The sequence below is a fragment of the Vidua chalybeata genome, chromosome 18, assembly GCF_026979565.1.
Source record: "Vidua chalybeata isolate OUT-0048 chromosome 18, bVidCha1 merged haplotype, whole genome shotgun sequence".
In the NCBI taxonomy this organism is placed as follows: Eukaryota; Metazoa; Chordata; class Aves; order Passeriformes; family Viduidae; genus Vidua; species Vidua chalybeata.
Genome location: NC_071547.1, coordinates 656968 through 674616, shown reverse-complemented (window position 1 = coordinate 674616; position 17649 = coordinate 656968). Strand labels below are relative to the sequence as shown.

Genomic DNA, 17649 nt, shown 5'->3' with positions numbered 1-17649 from the left:
GAATTGTTTAAAAAAAAGCAGGTCTGAAAGACTGTGAACCAAACTGGAACCTGTCTTTCACTAAGTACTAATTAACTGTCTGACAGCCCACGTATAAAAATTAGAGTGCTTATTGTTGATGTTTATTTTCACTTTAATAAGGAATTGCTGTAGGTAGCCAGCCTGATTAAGTACTTTTAACAACTCCCTTCTGAAGGTAATTAAGTTCTGCAGTGAAATGTAAGGAATTTGGCATTAAAAAAACCATTAAGCAGGCAGATATTTTAAATGAATAAACAAACATAACTCTTTCCAACACACACATTCTGCTTTCTCATGATTTACATAACGCAAATGACTTTGACAACATCTTTATATTCTGTTTATCTTAAAATACGGCTGAGCCAAAAAAATCTGCATATTGTGTTTCTGCAGCTTCAAACCTCTGACCTACTGGAGAGTTCTGCAGGCTACAGACAATACAAGTTGCCACTGTGGGTGAAGAGCCCATAGCAAGGAGTAATCACTGCTCTTAAAAGCACTGAGCATGCCCCATCTAAGTGTATGCATTGAGTTTGTTAAATATTTATCCAGATTTATATGTGAATAATGGAAATCACATGCTAAAAGTACTTCAGCTGTCTTTAAGCAGCAACATCCACACTTCCATAGTTTGAAAGCTCTGCTTTTTAACTTCTGGAAGAGAATCTGGATTCTTGAGTGGGTTGCTGTGCTGACATAGTAAGCACAAGAAAACTGGCTTTGAGGACAGACTGGCAATATAAATGAAACAAAAAGAGATATTCCTATTATTTAACTATTAACATCAACAGTGTCACCCACTTCTGCCTGGAATAGCAGGGAACAAGGAAAAGGAAGCTTGTTCACTGCAGGTACCTCAAAAATCGTAAATGACCTCACAAGGCCTGAGTGGTCTTTCATGAAGGTGAGTGTTTATTAATTAGGGAATTTCTCTCTCGTCCCTTGAAGTCATTGTCTCCAAACACATCCCGGCCATTTAACCTTTGAGCAAAGGCACACTTGCAAACAGAAATGGTGCATGTGAGCCCTGGTGCCATCGTTTTCATGGAAAAGCTTGCTGGAGAGTTAATTCCCACTTCAGACCACTTCCCCCCGAGTCTAGGATGTTCTGGTTCTGTTGTGAAGCCCAAAATACAAGTTATGGTTCTCTGTCAGAGCCACGGCAATGGGGTCAGCCTCAGCACCCAGAAAAAGGAGCTTTTCCCCTCTGTGTGATTGCTGCTCTGCTGGAGCATGTCCCCCTGGGCAGGAGGGTCACTCAGCGGGTTTGAGTGCTGATGCTGCAGCAGGCTGTGTCACATCACCCCTGCTGACAGCTTGCACCACGCTCAGCAGGGCCAGCAGGGTCTGTACCTCCGTGGCAGCGAGGAAGAGGTTATGCTTACTTTTGTTTATCGTTTAATAAAGTCAAAGTAAAAATGTGTTTTAACAGATCAGGGTTGTGTTTCATTGTTTCATGGTCCCACGTCAGCTTGATTAGTCAATTAAAAAGCCACAATTTCTAAGGACTGATATTTATTTTACTCCTGTGAGACAGAGAGCATTAAACACAAGCAAGTTATGTGCATTAATTGGAAGCACTTTAAAATGCTTTAAATGCATCAACAGCTTTCCATGTACCGTATCGGATTGATTCTAAATTTCCCAAAATGTATTCATTTGGTAAATATAGATGCTATCCACAGCAAGAAACCCAGGGCAACCAGAAGGTGACCGGGAGCTGCGGGAGTGTGTGAACTGCAGGGCAGCGCAGCCTGGCCCTGGCAGCGCCCAGCGAGCCGCCCCCGCCGGCAGCACAGCTCCTATTTCTTGTTGGACTGCTCCACCTCCCGGTGAGCTGAAACGCTCACCAGGGGAACGGCCCGGCAGAGCTTCCCAGCCGCGGCCGGGACACGGGATCTGAGAGGAAATGTGCCTTCCATCACCGGGACAGGGGATCTGTGCTGGAATGTGCCTTCACACGGCCGGGACACGGGATCTGAGAGGAAATGTGCCTTCCATCACCGGGACAGGGGATCTGAGCTGAAATGTGCCTTCACACCTCCGGGAGTGCAGGATCTGCGCTGAAATGTGCCTTCACACGGCCGGGACAGGGGATCTGAGCTGAAATGTGCCTTCCCAGCCCCCGCTATTCCGGATCACTCCCGCTATCCCGGTTCACTCCCGCTATCCCGGATCACCCCGCTATCCCGGATCACTCCCGCTATCCCAGATCACCCCGCTATCCCGGATCACCCCGCTATCCCGGTTCACTCCCGCTATCCCGCATCACTCCCGCTATCCCGGATCACCCCGCTATCCCGGATCACCCCGCTATCCCGGTTCACTCCCGCTATCCCGGATCACCCCGCTATCCCGGTTCACCCCGCTATCCCGCATCACTCCCGCTATCCCGGATCACCCCGCTATCCCGGATCACCCCGCTATCCCGGTTCACTCCCGCTATCCCGGTAGACCCCGCTATCCCGGTTCACTCCCGCTATCCCGGTTCACTCCCGCTATCCCGGTTCACCCCGCTATCCCGGTTCACCCCGCTATCCCGGTTCACTCCCGCTATCCCGGTTCACCCCGCTATCCCGGTTCACCCCGCTATCCCGGATCACCCCGCTATCCCGGTTCACCCCGCTATCCCGGATCACCCCGCTATCCCGGATCACTCCCGCTATCCCGGTTCACTCCCGCTATCCCGGATCACCCCGCTATCCCGGTTCACTCCCGCTATCCCGGATCACCCCGCTATCCCGGTTTACTCCCGCTATCCCGGATCACCCCGCTATCCCGGTTCACTCCCGCTATCCCGGATCACTCCCGCTATCCCGGATCACTCCCGCTATCCCGGTTCACTCCGCTATCCCGGTGCAGGCCCCGCGTGAGGCGGGCACGGCCGCAAGAGGCGGTGCCGTGAGGGCGAGGCAAACACCTCCCTTCGGCTCCCTTCGGCACTCTCCGGCAGCGCTCGGCAGCCAATCGGCGCAGCGGGCGCCTTCCCGCCTCGCCGCGCTGTCGCGTGCCGTGCGGGCTCCGCGCTGAGGGCGCGGCGGGGACAGAACCGTGCGGGGAGAGCGGCTGTGTGTGTCTGTGTGTCTGTGTGTCTGTGTCTGTCTGTCTGTCTGTGTCTGTCTGTCTGTCTGCACGCGGCTAGGCGCAGTGTCCCCGCGCGGCCCCAGGGCAGGCGAAGGAGAGGCCGAGGCCAGGTGCGGCTCTGGGTGGGGATTTTGGCCCCACGAGCGGCAGCAGGGAAGCCGGGCCCGGGCCGGGGGCTGTGAGTGCAGGGGACGGGCAGGGCTGGGCGGGAATGAGCAGGCCGCGGCGCTGGCCCGTGCTCCGGAGAAGCGTGCTCTGCTCCCGGTGTAAGCTGACGAATCGGGCTGGGCCGAGCCTCCAGTGAAGCCGGAGAGCACCGTCGGAAGGCCCTGGGTTGCGCTCGGCTGAGGCCGCAGCTCCTGCCGTGCTCTCCGCTCTGCTTGACTCAGCAGCTTCAGCTTTGCGGCGGCCTGTGCCAGCCCCTGCAAACCTGACGCAAGGGCCTTGCCCACGCTCCCCCTATGGCTCTGTCACTGTGGAGATGCCGAGCAGCGAATTCTGCAGGGATGGCTGTGTTCTGCTGAGCCAGTTGAAATTAAAGCAGGGCAAACGCTCTAGTGCTGCTCGTGGTATTTACTGGGATAAGGCTGGGAAGGAGAAGATAGAACACTAATGCTGTAGGTCGCTTGTTTTAGAAGATGACTGGAAGAGCCAGAGCCAGAGGAAGACCTCCCAGACAGGCATCTGCTGTAGGAGATGCACCTGTAAGTTGGTTTTCTTCTTAATGAGTGCAACCAGGATTTGAGATTCATGCCTCACCTACTTCCTATTTTAATATCAGGCAGATGTGTTATGTGTTTTATGTGAGTATGCATATATTCTGCTGGGTACACCCAGAGAATATGCAGAGCTATACATTATAGCTGTGTATATTATAGCTCTGTTTTATTAAGGGTATTTTACTAAGTTTCTAGTAACATGAAACTCTGAATTGTGGGATTGCTCATGGCTTAAGGTTGCTGTTCTTCCAGCCATTACACTTTTTAATGTCACTTATTCACTAGACACTAAAATTACAAAAGATGTTTTTATAGAATAACTGGTCAGTTACTTGAGGTATCAGAGGGACTGTAGAAAATGAGAAGTCCGTAAATTTTAGTTAGAGCTTGGAAAGAGGGGATTTGCATTAGCTATTAGTTAAATGAATAATAACTTTAAACATTTCCACACTCCAGTGATGTTGAGTTGCAGGTGTGGAATAGTAACTCTGCTAGTCAGTATAGGAAAGAAGGGGTTTTGGCGTAGCCAGCTCTTGCACTGGAGTGCGTGGCTGTGCTCTCCTCGTGAGCGCTCTGCTGAAGTGGCTGTTTGTTCCCAGCAGTGGCAGGTGCAGCAGGGCATGCCCGGCCCTCTGCGTGGCCAGCGGCAGCCCCAGCCCCAGCCGCCCCAGCCCCAGCAGCCCCAGCAGCTCCACGCTCCTCCAGCACAGGCAGAAGAGCCCAGGGGCCACGGGCACCTGCGCGGCTGCGAGAACCCCCTGCAGGAGAGGAGGCCAGAAGGTCAGAAAGGTTGGGAAATCAGTGTCCGCAAGAGATGTTTTGAAGAGAATACAATTAAGGCATCCTTTAGCCTGTGTTTGTCTTTTTTTCTTTTCAAAATCAGATTTGTTACTAAGATTTGGAAGATGTTTGCTACATAGCAAAAGCTGAAAATTAACATTTTGTGATTACTCTTAAATTTGTCTTAATGCCTTTCAAGATTTAATTGCGTTATATATTTTTATTTGTTAATATATGATAGTATATATGTTATATATTATTTGATTGTGATTCTTGAATTTTAAACAATAGGGTTACAGGTTTCCTCAGGACTCCAGGATTTGTCTTTAAGAGATAGGGGTGGACGTCGCAGAGATTTCCATGATCTTGGGGTAAACACTCGGCAAGCCATGGTGCATGTTCAGGAATCCAAAACTGGTATGTTTAAATTAGACTCCAGACATGTAAGCAATTGGAAATGAAAGATAGTTTCCTTTATTTCTGCTCTTAATTTCCTCTAAAGAGCCAAGTAAAAAAAATCTTTAGATTGTCTTAGAAAAAGATAAGAAGTTGTCGCTGGTACCTGAAGAGGAACATGGAGAGTTGTCCTGGCAGCTGAAGGCTTTACAGAAAGCTCCAGAGGGCAGATGAGTGTCTGATAACAGCGAGCAGGGTTAGAACAGATGAGGAGCACCACTGACCTCTAATCTTTGTCTGGCTGCCATAGCTTAAAGAGATGTCTCAGCGCTGTGGAATGACTGTAAAGGGGTAACAGCCTGTAACCACGTTTGCTCTCACTGTTTCAGGTTTTTCAGGAAAGGTGATAAAGCTGACCACCAACCACTTCCGGCTGACGTCGCGCCCGCAGTGGGCTCTGTACCAGTACCACGTTGGCTACAGCCCCGAGATGGAGGCGCGGCGCCTGCGCTCGGCCCTGCTCTTCCAGCACGAGGAGACCATTGGCAAGACCCATGCCTTCGATGGGTCAATACTATTCCTGCCAAAGAAACTCGAGAACAAGGTATGACACCAGAATGCTGCTTTAGTTTTTATCATGACTTGCATTTTATTCTTGTTTCTTGCTAGCTAGGCCAAGTTAGGGAATTGATGTCCCACAAGCAGTGTTTAGATGGATTGAATAGATCAGTATAAGCTAATTTGTGCAGAGAAATTTGGTAATAAACTTCTGGTTCTAATGCTTAATTTCTGCAGGCTAGAATCACCTTCTGCACAGAAGTGATAATACAGATGACAGTCTTTCTCCTTTAGTTTCCTTTGTACTTACATCTTTTCATACCTTCTGTATTTTAACGCCCCACAGAATTGAAAGGGTGGATGAGTTGGGTGAATGTGGCAAGGTTTTGGTAGCTGGAGGAGTCAGGGTGCTCCTACAGGACCGAGCTCAAGTTGCACACAGTCATTGCCAGCCAGCTTCAGAATGGACCCATCACAGGCTAAAGCCAAGCCCATCAGCAAAGTTGTTGGCACCTCTGTGTATTTAAAAAGCAGGGAAAAATTGCAGAGCAAAGAAAAATCTGAGAAGAAGGGAGCACAAAGAGGGAAAGGGGGAAAACACCTCTGTGCTGGTGGTAGTCCCTGCCCTGTGTGTCCTGTGCCACTCCTTGCTTCACTGCAGGGACTGGGTGTAACCAGTACTGTTCATAGAGGGGCCAGAGGAGTCTGGAGTGAAGCTGAGTTTGGAAAAGGGAGCAGGGGAGTTGTTTTCACTGTGGGTGCCAGTCTTCATGTTTTTGCTTCCCAGTACCTGAATCAGTAATTAAATATATATTAGTTGGCAATATGTTAAGTTTATTTCCTCAAGCTGAGTCTTTTTCCTGTCATGGTAATAGGTAACTTATGTCCCTGCCTTCATCTTGAGTTCAGCTGCTTTGGGGCTAGCCCCATGCTACCCCTGAGTAGGGTGAGTTGTCTTCACCCTGATGAGCAGAGTCTTTCAGGTTGTAGTTTACAGTCCTAGTGGGAGATGGACTCCACATTTCAGTTAGTCTTGAATTATTACTTAGAATAAAAATGGCTAAGTTTGGTATTACTGGAATGAAATCCAGGGACAGCCCTGTTTGCTGTGGTTTTGTTAACCTCATTTCTCTTTCTCAGGTTACTGAGCTGTTCAGTAGGACTCGAAACGGGGAGGATGTGAAGATAACAGTCACACTCACTAATGAGTTGCCACCCACTTCACCTACTTGCCTGCAGTTTTACAACATCATTTTTAGAAGGTTTGCTGTACAAGTTATGTCTTTATAAGAAGTTACTCTAAAAATATCTGAAGTAAGTTTTTCCATTCCAAGGAATAGGCTACAACAAATAAGTATTATAAATGTAAATTTTTAAGCCTTTCTGGCTACTGTTACTGTGGGGCTAACCACATCTGGCAATACTGTAATGTGCAGTTGTGTGTATTTCTGGGCCATGTCAGTGTGAAAGGAGTTCATGCTGTTGTAGGCACTTGCAACACCCTACCCTCCTCTGTGTGTGTGGGTTTGCCTCTTAAAGCAAATAACAGAGCAGGACATGGAGCTGGCCATTTCCTTCTTTGTGACTGTAGTCTTTCCTCTTGCCCTTGGTACCTGGCCTGTGTGGTTCACCTGAGACGTAGCCTCTTTGGACTGCTACCTTCAGCTGGTTGCTGAAGGGTGGAGTTGGATGTGAACTTCTCACCTGATGGTTGTTAATAAGTGTCCATGACCTTTTGAGTTTAATGGGAAGTTCACATTTTACCTAGTCAGATGAGCAATGAGTTTGTGCACTGGGATTGGACCATGCATGATGTGATGATGATAATAATAGTAATAAGGCTAAACAACATCCATTTTTCTCTTTTCAGGCTTTTGAAGATGCTGAATTTGCAGCAGATTGGACGTAATTATTACAACCCCAGTGATCCAGTCAGCATCCCTAACCACAGGTGAGGCAGAAAGCCTTGGCTTTCAGAGGGGCGCCGGGGCAAGGGCTGCTGGCTGTCAGGGCTGTCCTTGTTCCCTGCAGGATCCCTGCAGGGTGCCTGGTGCTCCTGGCTGCCCTGGGCCTGCTGTACAAGCTGGTAGGGCTGAGTTTGCTGGGGGCCATCATGTGGCTGTGGTGCACTCCCTGCTGCTAATCTAACCTGCACAGCCTGGCTGATGGAAGGAACTAGGCAGTGTCCTGCTGGATAAACTGCTGCTCTTTTTCTTCTAAAAGTGTCCTGAATACCTACACACTTTGTCTGTGAGATACCTAATAGCATGAAATGGATTTCTTACCTGACTAAAGACAGCTACCTGTAAATTATTTTTGATTTTGTTAACCTTCAAGAGCTTGTTTATGTTTGGATAATGGCTTCATTGTGCCATCACTGCTCTCTGGTGTGTGTGACTGTGGGCAGGAATAAGGGGTGAGACTAAAGGTGCTCTAAAGCACACTAAGATTTTGTGTGTTCTCTTTTGCCAGGTTGATGGTGTGGCTGGGCTTCACAAGTTCCATCCTGCAGTATGAGGAGAACATCATGCTGTGTGCAGACGTGAGCCATAAGGTTCTCCGTGGGGAGACAGTGCTGGACACTATGCACAGCCTTCACTCCCAGGTTGGAGAGGAGAGATTCAGAGATGCCTGTGCTAAAGAGCTCATTGGTTTAATTGTTCTCACAAAGTAAGTCTTCTTGGACTCTTGTTGTCTAGGAGAGCTCTTTATACTCCATGTCCTGAAGTAAGCAATAAAGCATCAGAAAAGCTGAAAATGCTGTCGTTGTCAAGCTAGCAAACTGATCAAGGTGACAGCATTTGCAAAAGCAGGAAGTACACATTGGTTTTCTTTGATTTTATTACAGTTCAGCTTGTGGTAGAATTGAGAGCCTATTACAGTTGAAAACTTGAAGTTATTACTTCTGAAAGGAGCAAAACTTCCAACTTGCATGAGTACTGACAGTAACTTTGTCATCCCAGTGTATTTCTTTTTTATTTGAGTTAAGATTTAAATAAAAAGTGATGAAATGTTTCTGTAGGTACAATAACAGAACGTACAGAATTGATGACATCGACTGGGATAACAATCCAAAGAGTACCTTTAGAAAATCAGATGGTTCTGAGATGAGCTTTGTGGACTACTACAAAAAGGTATGAAAATGTAACTGTGTGTTTTATGCTTGGAATATTCAGTCATTGTTACAGGTCTACTTAGGATGCATGGATTTGTAGTTCATAGTATTTTTAACAGAATTTTGTTTAAAGGGCACTGTGTAATCTGAGATCAGTAACTAACCTGCACAGCATGGTTTGGTGGGAGTAGTCCATCCCAGGGAGTAGTTGGTCAAGCAGAAAGGCCAGGAGGGCTTCATGGATGAGCAAGGAGCTCTTGGGAAAGCTCAAAAAGGAAGCTTTGGGAAGGTGGAAGCAGGGACAGGTAAGGTGTGAGGAATACAGATACATTGTCACAGCGTGCAGAACTGAGGCTGGGAGAGCCAGAGCACCTCTGCATTGAGTGTGTCTGTCACAGCTTGACCATTGAGGCCTCCCACTGCAATTGTCAGGTCTTCATGCATACCAGCTTCAACGGGAACAGGATGGAACTTAAGGTTATGGGAAGGTTAAATTTCAGAAACTTCACTTGGCAATCTTGTTTGATTCTTGTGATTTCTTAAATTAAATTGCTCTGTAGGGCAGGAACTTTGTCCATTGCTGAACTGGAAGGAGCATGCCAATTCTGAGTTAGATACCCCAGATGATGATGCCTCAAGCAAGGCACAGGCTTTGTTTCTGTTGTCTCTTACACATCAGTAGTTTGATGGCATCAGTTGAGAGAATAGCGCTTCCCTGCTTTGCCTTTTCTGACAAAACCAGTTCTTCTGAGATGGTGCTAATTGAAAAAGGTTGCTAGTTGCTTTTGTTTGTTTTAGGAACAATGCTTGTTTTCCAAAGTGAGCATTATTATTCAGAAATAATAATGTTTGTTATGAGTAACTTGTTTGATATGAGTAAATTAACATGCAGTCTGTATTTCTGATACAGCAATATAACATAGAAATTAGTGATTGGATGCAGCCTGTTCTGATCAGTCAGATGAAGAGGAAGAGAGGGAACATACAAGGATCTGTGGCTCTGATTCCAGAGCTGTGCTCCCTAACAGGTACTGTAGTATTTCTCCATATCAAAGCATCTATCAAACCATAATGCCTCCTGAAGGAGGTATTCTGACAGCAGCTTTCTGCAGAGTTGAGGAAAACTGTTTTGTTTGTATAAATGTGAGTTCAGGAACATGTTTTGTAGCTAAAAGATTGGCTATTTAAATGGGACTGGAAAGTTTGATGGGGTTTGTTGTTGCATGGTGTTTAGCTATGGTGTTCAACATCAGCACTCTGATATCAAACTTGTAGAGAGTTTCGGTGGTAGAACTTCTGTTGAAAAAGAGCAATTTACTAGAAATTGATGATAATTTCATAAGATACATAAATACATGTTTTGCTCCAAGATACTCACTTTGCTTTAGCAGTATCTGAACATCTCAACACTGTTTGTTTTGATTTGAAAATGAAACTGAAGAGCTGCAGTGCCTTGTGTGGTTTGCACTCAAGTGCAAAAATCCAGGATTTTTTTTCTGTGCCAGTGGGGATGTATGTACAGGAAGCAACTGAAAACTTTGGCTACTACTGCCACCACTTCCTGTGTCTGCAGGACATGCATCACTAATCTGCACGAGCTGCAAGTTTAATTTTCATAGTCCTTCATCTTAGCTTGGACTCAGGAAAGGCTTTGCTGTTGGCAGGACTGACGGACAAGATGCGCAGCGATTTCAATATGATGAAAGACCTGGCCATCCACACGCGGCTGCCACCTGAGCAGAGGCAGCGTGAGCTTGGGAGGCTTCTGAACTACATCCAGAAGTATGGCACCTTCATGTCCTCTCTATTTCTGTCTCATGAAAGATGTGTATAACAAACTTCTCGCAGCAAAACTTCTGAAATCTTACTAGCTTTAAAAAGTCAGCAGGAACAAATTTCTCACGTTTTTAATTCAAATCTTGTTTTTAAACAGAGATGACAATGTTCAGAAGGAGCTCCGAAACTGGGGTTTAAGCTTTGATTATAAATCAGTGTCCTTTACAGGAAGAGTTGTTCAAGGAGAAAAGATCTTTCAGTCAGGAACCATGGTAAATAATAAATCAACTTCTAAAATCTTCTGGGTGCCTCACTGATGAAACAAGTTCTTAAGGAAGGAAATAGTACTTTTTGGTTTATAAGTGAAGGATAAAGACTGAAAATGTTACACACAAGTCTTTGTCCAAGCAGGAGAGTTGGAAGTTTCTTAAGTTGTTCCCAAGCTGTGGTTGGAAACCCTTGAAGGCACTCCATCACAACAGGGTTGTCCCTGCAGAGCAGTGCTTTTGGTCAGGTACACAGTCTAGGACACCAGAGGTGTTTCTCATTCGTTTCCATCTATTAAAAAGGTACGAGGCTTTCAGGTGAAAAGCCCCAAATGATTTCAGTTGGGTAGCTAGAACACAGGCAGTGTGTTCAGTCACAGGTAGAGTGGCCCATGTGAGCAGTGGAGGTGTGAATTAAGTCAGAGGTTGTTGTCAGACTCCAGCTCTTTGCTCTGCAGTTCGATTACAACCCTCAGTTTGCCGACTGGACCAAGGAGACGCGCGGCTTGCCCCTGATCCGCTCGGTGCCCATGGACAGCTGGCTGCTCATCTACACCCGCCGCAACTACGACGTGGCCAACACCCTGCTGCAGAGCCTCTTCAAGGTCACCCCGTCCATGGGCATCCACATGAACAGGCCAAGCATGTGAGTGTCCTCGCTAAGCTGAGGAAAAATTGTCACCGTGTTAGGGCTGTTCCGTGAGGGGAGGGTGTAGTGCGTCACACAACCGTCACACAACCGATGTCTGGGAGATTTGTAATAAAGCAAAGTTGCTTTTGGTATGCAGATTGTTCCATTTTCTCTTGTGATTGAATTTCCTTACTCATACTTTTATTTCTGAGAGCTTTTCATATGCCAAAACTAAGAAGTATCAGACAGACAGTCATTGAGCAAACCCTTCTCTAAGGAGTATTTTCTGCTGACTTAGGGTGTACTCTGATTCTGATCTCTTCTCCTTGCAAATATCCTCCCTTGAGTACCCATACTTGCCTTTAATTTTGAATTTCATTGTGTTTGGAAGCCTAAGTTTGGAGGTGATTCCTTTTAATCTTCAGATGTGTGAAAGTGGTTTGTTAATAGGTGTAAATGTGACATTTCATACACTATTGATGCGTAATGAGCCTTTATGCTTTTGCTGAAGTTTCAATAGCTGTTAGTTGTTCTTTTTCTGTAAGCATTTTCTCTCTCTCTTTTCAGGATTGAAGTAGATGACAGAACAGAAGCATATTTAAGGGTTTTACAGCAAAGGGTTACCCCTGACATAAACATAGTATGTATCCGAATCCATAATTTCAAATCCTGTTTATCTCTGTAGCTGGTGTTTAGTGGGATTTGTTCTCAGAAATGCAACTCTGGGTTCCTGAGAATCCACTACGTACCTGCTAATCCTGCTGTGCAAACCTAACACTGACCATGGGTATCCTTCTGGATAAGAGCCTTTGGTTCTGAAGTACAGACACTGACACTCTGCAGTTCTTTCTTTCACTGTGAACATTAGAATATTTCTCTTGAGCATAAGAAGTTTTTCCTGAAAAACTCTTTAAGTGCTGTATAACTCTGAGAATGTAGCTTCTTACAGAGATTCTTTTTTCTTCAAAGGTAGTTTGTATCTTGTCTAGTTCCCGGAAGGATAAATATGATGCCATCAAGAAATACCTGTGTACAGAGTGCCCCATCCCCAGCCAGTGTGTGCTGGCTCGCACTTTGAGTAAGCCGCAGACTATCATGACGGTAGCCACAAAAATTGCCTTGCAAATGAACTGTAAAATGGGTGGAGAACTCTGGAGTGTTGAGATCCCCGTAAGTATTTCTTTACAAATGGTAACTCCTCTTTGTGAGGCTTTATTTAAAAAGCACGGTCGTGCTGTGTGTGATTGCTTTGCAGCTGAAGAAGGTGATGATTGTGGGCATTGATTGTTACCATGACACCGTCTCTGGGAAGCAGTCGATTGCGGGCTTTGTCGCCAGCCTGAATCAAACAGTCACACGGTAAGATCAGCGTGCCAAAGGTAAAAATCCCCCAAAACAGTAAAAATTACCTTTCCTTGGACTGAAAACCAGCTTCCATGTGGTGGTCCATCAAGAAAATTCAAGATTAGTTTGCTGTAGTGGTTAATATGAAATGTATTGTGAATTTTTCCCACTCCTTGAAGGAGTGGCCTTGTCCCACATTGCTTAAGAGAGGGGTCAAGTGGTGGGATGAATAGAGAGCATGAGGGTGACAGGGTCTTTCCCCTTTTGACTAGTGTGAAAGGCTTTTCTTGGTTGCAAAGAATTTTAAGTCATGCTACGGCACCTCTACCACAGGGGGAATATTCTCACAGAACCCCAGCTCTTCTTTGGCTGCATTGACCCACAACACCCCTAAAGACTAAGTGGTCGTGGGCATTTTAAAAATAACTTCATTGCAGTAAGCCTGGGAAATGCTTTGAAGGCCTCCTTCATTTTGTTCTTCACAGGTGGTTCTCCCGCTGCGTTGTTCAGAGTCGTGGGCAGGAACTTGTGGATGGAATCAAAACCTGCTTGCAAAGTAAGGGAAGGGAAGGAAAGGAGTTCTGCTCTTGTGCAGCCACATCTAAGAACTGACAACTCAGCTTCCTCAAAACCCTCCTCTCCTGCTGCCCTGAGGGGAGGCTTTACCAACCTGCACTTGGATAACAACAGATTAAACATTCTGTTGTAAATATTGCTGAAAATGAGTAGCATCTTGTGTAAATCTTTCACTGATTCCCACATTCTGTTGCAATAATTAAAAACTACTGAGCAGTGCACTTCCAAGAGTGCTTTAAGGGAGTCTGATTTCAAAGAGGACAGCTCCTGCTGTGAGAGAGGCCAGCAGAGCCGGTGTGTCCTTGGGTCCTTTATGGTTTTGGGTGCACAGGCAAACCAGAGCTCTTCCTTGCAGGTATGTTTGTGTAGCATGATGCTGACCCATTTCACTGGGTTAGTGTAGGATTGAGGGCCTTAGTTTTCCAACTTACTGCTGTTTTTCTAGGAATAAAAATCCATTTTTGTTTTGGAATGAATTGTCATTACAACTAATGGCTTTTTCTCTTGTTTTTCTAAGCTGCTCTGAGGAACTGGTCTAAATGGAATAAGTGTTTGCCCTCTCGTATTTTTGTGTATCGTGATGGTGTTGGAGATGGACAGCTCAACACTTTGGTTAATTATGAAGTGCCTCAATTTCTGGATTGCTTGAAGAGTATTGGTACTGACTACAGGTAAATCTCTTTGTACCAACCCTCTTCTTTACACTGCCAGAGAAATAAACACTGGGATACAAAATGAGGCTATGGATGAAGACTGTTGTCTTTCCATCCGAGCTGATTTTCTGACCTGAGCTCAGATAGCTGCTTTTCTGATGATTATTTACATGATTTCAGATACTTGACTTGTAATATAATAGGAAAATTCTTAGCACATGCACCACATGACTGCCACACACATGTGGGCACATCCACTCTTTGGGCATTCTTGATGGATGTGATAATTTACTTTTGTCCCACTGGTTGGTCATAGCCTGACTGTTATGTGTCTGCTAAGGCCATTTTTTTTCCTTTCCACTTCTTAAAGGAAGTTGTCCAGTCACATTTTCAACTTTCTGCTTTGAAACTTATCAGCTGCAGTGACTTAATCTGCTCTGAAAAATAAAAATATTTCCTTACACTGCAGGCAAGCAGAGCAATTGAAATGCTCGATTCTTCTGTACAGGTTTGTTAATGGCTTTACCAAAAATACTGTTAAGACACAGTGTTTTGTATAGGAAACAATGGGTAAAGAGTAGAAATCCAGTTTTTATTTAGAAGATCCCTTTTTGATCCATTTTTTTCTCCATGAAGTTAAAGGAAAGTTGGATTGGTGAAAAATAATGTGAATGTTGTACCTCAACTAAAAATCTGAAGTTTTGAACAATGTCTTATTTAATCTGAATCAGTAAAGACTCACATGTAAAATGAATGCCCTGGAGCAAATCTGCTCCTGAAATACTCCTGGTGCAGTTTTCTAGGACAGTACTGTTTGTTCCCTTTTCCTTTGTTTTAGCCCGAGACTCACTGTGATTGTGGTGAAGAAACGAGTGGGGGCCAGGTTCTTTGCAGAGATTGGGGGAGGACTCAAAAACCCTCCCCCTGGGACTGTTGTTGATACGGTGGTGACCAGACCAGAGTGGTGAGTTCCTGCAGAGGTGACACTGCTCCTGCCAGCAGCCTGGTCAGAAAGGAAATAGATCCAGCAGTGCAGGGACTGTAGGATCCAGTGTAAAAATACTTGCCACACTTCTGTGGCTCAGGGGCTGGAGAAAATGAGCAGTGTAAGCTAAGTGCATGTGCAGGGTGGTTATCAGGAGGAAAATGGGATAGAACAAACAGTTAAGGTTGTCATGGTCTCAAGACCTGGTCCATGTAATAAGATTATTCACGTTCCTCCGGGTCTCCTTCCTTTCAGACACAGAGGGAGCTTTTGTGGCCAGAGCCTAGGCTTCCTCCTGGGGTTTCCTCAGTAAGCATAAAGTGACTCAGAAAACAAGACAAATAGACGGGGACTTGCATTTTCCCAAGGCCCTCGTGTAACAGAGTGCTGGGCGTGCTTTCCCCGCGGCAGGTACGACTTCTTCATCGTGAGCCAGACGGTGAAGAACGGCTGCGTTGCGCCCACTCACTACAACGTCGTCTACGACACCAGCCAGCTGAAACCCGACCACGTGCAGCGCCTCACCTACAAGCTGTGCCACATGTACTACAACTGGTCGGTGAGTGCTCCCTGCAGGGACGGCCTGCACTGGGCACCTACAGCCTGCAGGAGGGCAGAGCAGGCGGCCTTGAAACCCCCTGCAGCTCCAAAGAGCTGCAAGGAAGCCTTGGCACCTAGAGCCGTTTGAGGACGGGATGGTTTATAGTTACCTGATCTCTCTGAAGGTTACAGCAATCTGTATTCTCCCTAGCACACATTTCTTGTGAGTATTGTTCCCAAATTCTGTCAGAAGCAAAATTGAAATAATTTCTCACCTGCAGAAGTATCCCCTCCTGTATGTGGAGGTGGAACTGTGTTGCTGCACACCCAGCTCGGCACACGCTCAGCTCATGCCTGAGGTGTGCTTCAGCTGTGTCACTTTAGCAGCCAGAAATATCAGACACCACTGAGTCCCACCTTCTGCACGGCCCAGCACTGAATGCAAACCTGTGTAAGAGGTGTCAGGAGGGCACTGGAGTTGGGAAGTTTGGGGTCTTTTGCATCTGTTCTTCTGTTGTGTTGGGTGTATGTAAAGTTACTTTCACAAATCAGCATAAACAACAGGGCACACAAATTTTACAAGTATGCAGACTTCGGAGGTCCAGGGGTCTTTGTTACAGTGACTGCATGCTTATTTAAATTACCTGAAATAATTGCCTTTTTTTTCTTTTTTCTCCTTTCTGCAGGGTATTATCAGAGTACCTGCTCCTTGCCAGTACGCTCATAAATTGGCTTTCCTTGTGGGTCAGAGTATTCACAGGGAGCCAAACCTGATGCTTTCAGACAAACTGTACTACCTCTGAAGCTGAGTTACCAGCCAAACAGAAGAGAGCAGTTCCTCTCTAGGGAATGTAGAATTGTCTGGGCTTTTGGTTTAGTTTTGGTTTTTCGTGAGAGACGTGCACAGGATATGTGCAGTTGTGGAAATTATTTTATTTTCATTGTACCAAGGAAAAGCTTGAGATTTGCATTTTGAACAGGTGTCTGCTTGCTAGAATAACTACACAAATTTTTATGATTTTTTGATACTTATTTACTAAAGTTTTTCTCTGATTATTCCCAAAAGTTTATTGGTTGTTCTTATTTACATTTTGAGAAGTCTTACACAGAATTACTTCTTGCATGGGAGACAGAGAGTTACGCAGACCAGAATCCAAACTCTTCGGCTAGTATTTACCCTTCTAATTTTCAAGATGCTTCAATATTGTTGATTTCCTGTTGTCTTGGTTAAAACAAGGGCCAAATTTGCCTCCTGAACTGTGTCATACTGTGAGAGGAGGTGACCAGAAGCTCTTGGTTACCAGGGCTTTGTCTGAAGGCTGTACAGCGATGCAGAGCCTTGGAAGGGTTTTTAAGAGTTCCTTGCGAGGGATTTGCAAACGGAGCACGAACCCTGGTGCTGCCAGGGAGCAGAGGGGAGCGAGGGGCTGGGGGCAGTGCTGCGTGTGCCAGTTCACCCTTGGCTCAGCTGCTGCCCAGGCTCCCCACAGCAGTGAGGGCTTGGGCTGCTGCAGCGGCTGCGGGGACAGGGACTGTCCTGGGCCCTGCTCCTGCTTTGTAACTCCGGGCTCACTGCCGGGTGGGAGGAGAGGGCTGGAGGCAGCGTCACTGCACGTTCAGCCCTGGGAGGAGCTGAACTGCTGGGCTGCTCCTGCTTCACACAGGCTTCTTCACTGAGAAATGCCATTTCCATCAGGGAGTATCAGTGCGCTGCCAGGCTCGGGGTTTTTGGTTTTGTAGTTCCAAGCAGTGGGAAGCAGCCCTGGTTTGTTCGTGTCTGAGGTTTTCACTGGTCACCGCTGTGCAGCCCATTTTGTGAAACTAACAGCAGGTGTGGGGATGGAGGTGGATTTCAGATTTTTGCAGTAGCACTGTCAAACTATTGCACATGGAGAAATTCAGATTAGTGCTGGGTTTCTTAACCACCTTGTTGTGAACCTTGTTGCTTTTCTTTGTGAGATTTAAATAAAGTTGTTGCTGTAATCCTTGCCCGTTTGAGCCTGTCCTGTGTATTTTGTACTTCACCACTGGGCTTTGGGCACAGATGGGACAATTGCTGGAGTAACTTTGCAACCTTTTTTTACCTCTGGGGAGCTCCTGCAGTCGTGCAGATAGAGGAGCCTTTATTTATTCTGCAGTAAACTTCAGCGGCCATGGACACTTCTGAAAAAAGGCTGACACAAGAAGCCAGCAGCTGACACAGTG

At 46.2% G+C, this 17649-nt stretch overlaps 2 protein-coding genes across 4 annotated transcripts in view; one reads left to right on the top strand and one right to left on the bottom strand.

Moving 5' to 3' along the window:
• The first annotated feature begins 3010 nt into the window (after positions 1-3010).
• On the top strand, positions 3011-17432 carry PIWIL1 (piwi like RNA-mediated gene silencing 1). 3 transcript variants are annotated; one of them, XM_053959381.1, is made up of 21 exons: positions 3011-3215; positions 3741-3809; positions 4427-4613; positions 4896-5021; positions 5390-5604; positions 6699-6820; positions 7429-7509; positions 8031-8228; positions 8581-8692; positions 9584-9701; positions 10338-10455; positions 10607-10721; positions 11174-11361; positions 11914-11986; positions 12316-12516; positions 12602-12705; positions 13176-13246; positions 13784-13937; positions 14758-14883; positions 15316-15463; positions 16131-17432. In XM_053959381.1, the coding sequence occupies exons 2-21, from the start codon at positions 3744-3746 to the stop codon at positions 16245-16247; spliced, it is 2640 nt and encodes an 879-aa protein (XP_053815356.1). In that variant the 5' UTR covers positions 3011-3215; positions 3741-3743; the 3' UTR covers positions 16248-17432. The 3 variants fall into 3 exon arrangements, with proteins under 3 accessions (XP_053815356.1, XP_053815357.1, XP_053815359.1); XM_053959382.1 differs by having other exon boundaries at positions 4424-4604; XM_053959384.1 differs by having other exon boundaries at positions 3018-3215; positions 4424-4613.
• Positions 17433-17521: 89 nt separating this feature from the next.
• Positions 17522-17649, bottom strand: part of RIMBP2 (RIMS binding protein 2) — a 110131-nt gene continuing 110003 nt past the window's right edge. Inside the window, exon 21 of the mRNA XM_053959376.1 lies at positions 17522-17618. Within this exon, the coding sequence (XP_053815351.1) occupies positions 17589-17618 (30 nt within the window). The 3' untranslated portion in view covers positions 17522-17588. The remainder of the gene's footprint in view (positions 17619-17649) is intronic.

Coding starts and splice junctions, on each gene's coding strand:
- PIWIL1 (XM_053959384.1), top strand. CDS start 3,744: ATGACTGGAAGAGCCAGAGCCAGAGGAAGACCTCCCAGACAGGCATCT. Junction 8,693..9,583: donor TTGTGGACTACTACAAAAAG/GTATGAAAATGT, acceptor TTTCTGATACAG/CAATATAACATAGAAATTAG. Junction 10,722..11,173: donor TCTTTCAGTCAGGAACCATG/GTAAATAATAAA, acceptor TTTGCTCTGCAG/TTCGATTACAACCCTCAGTT.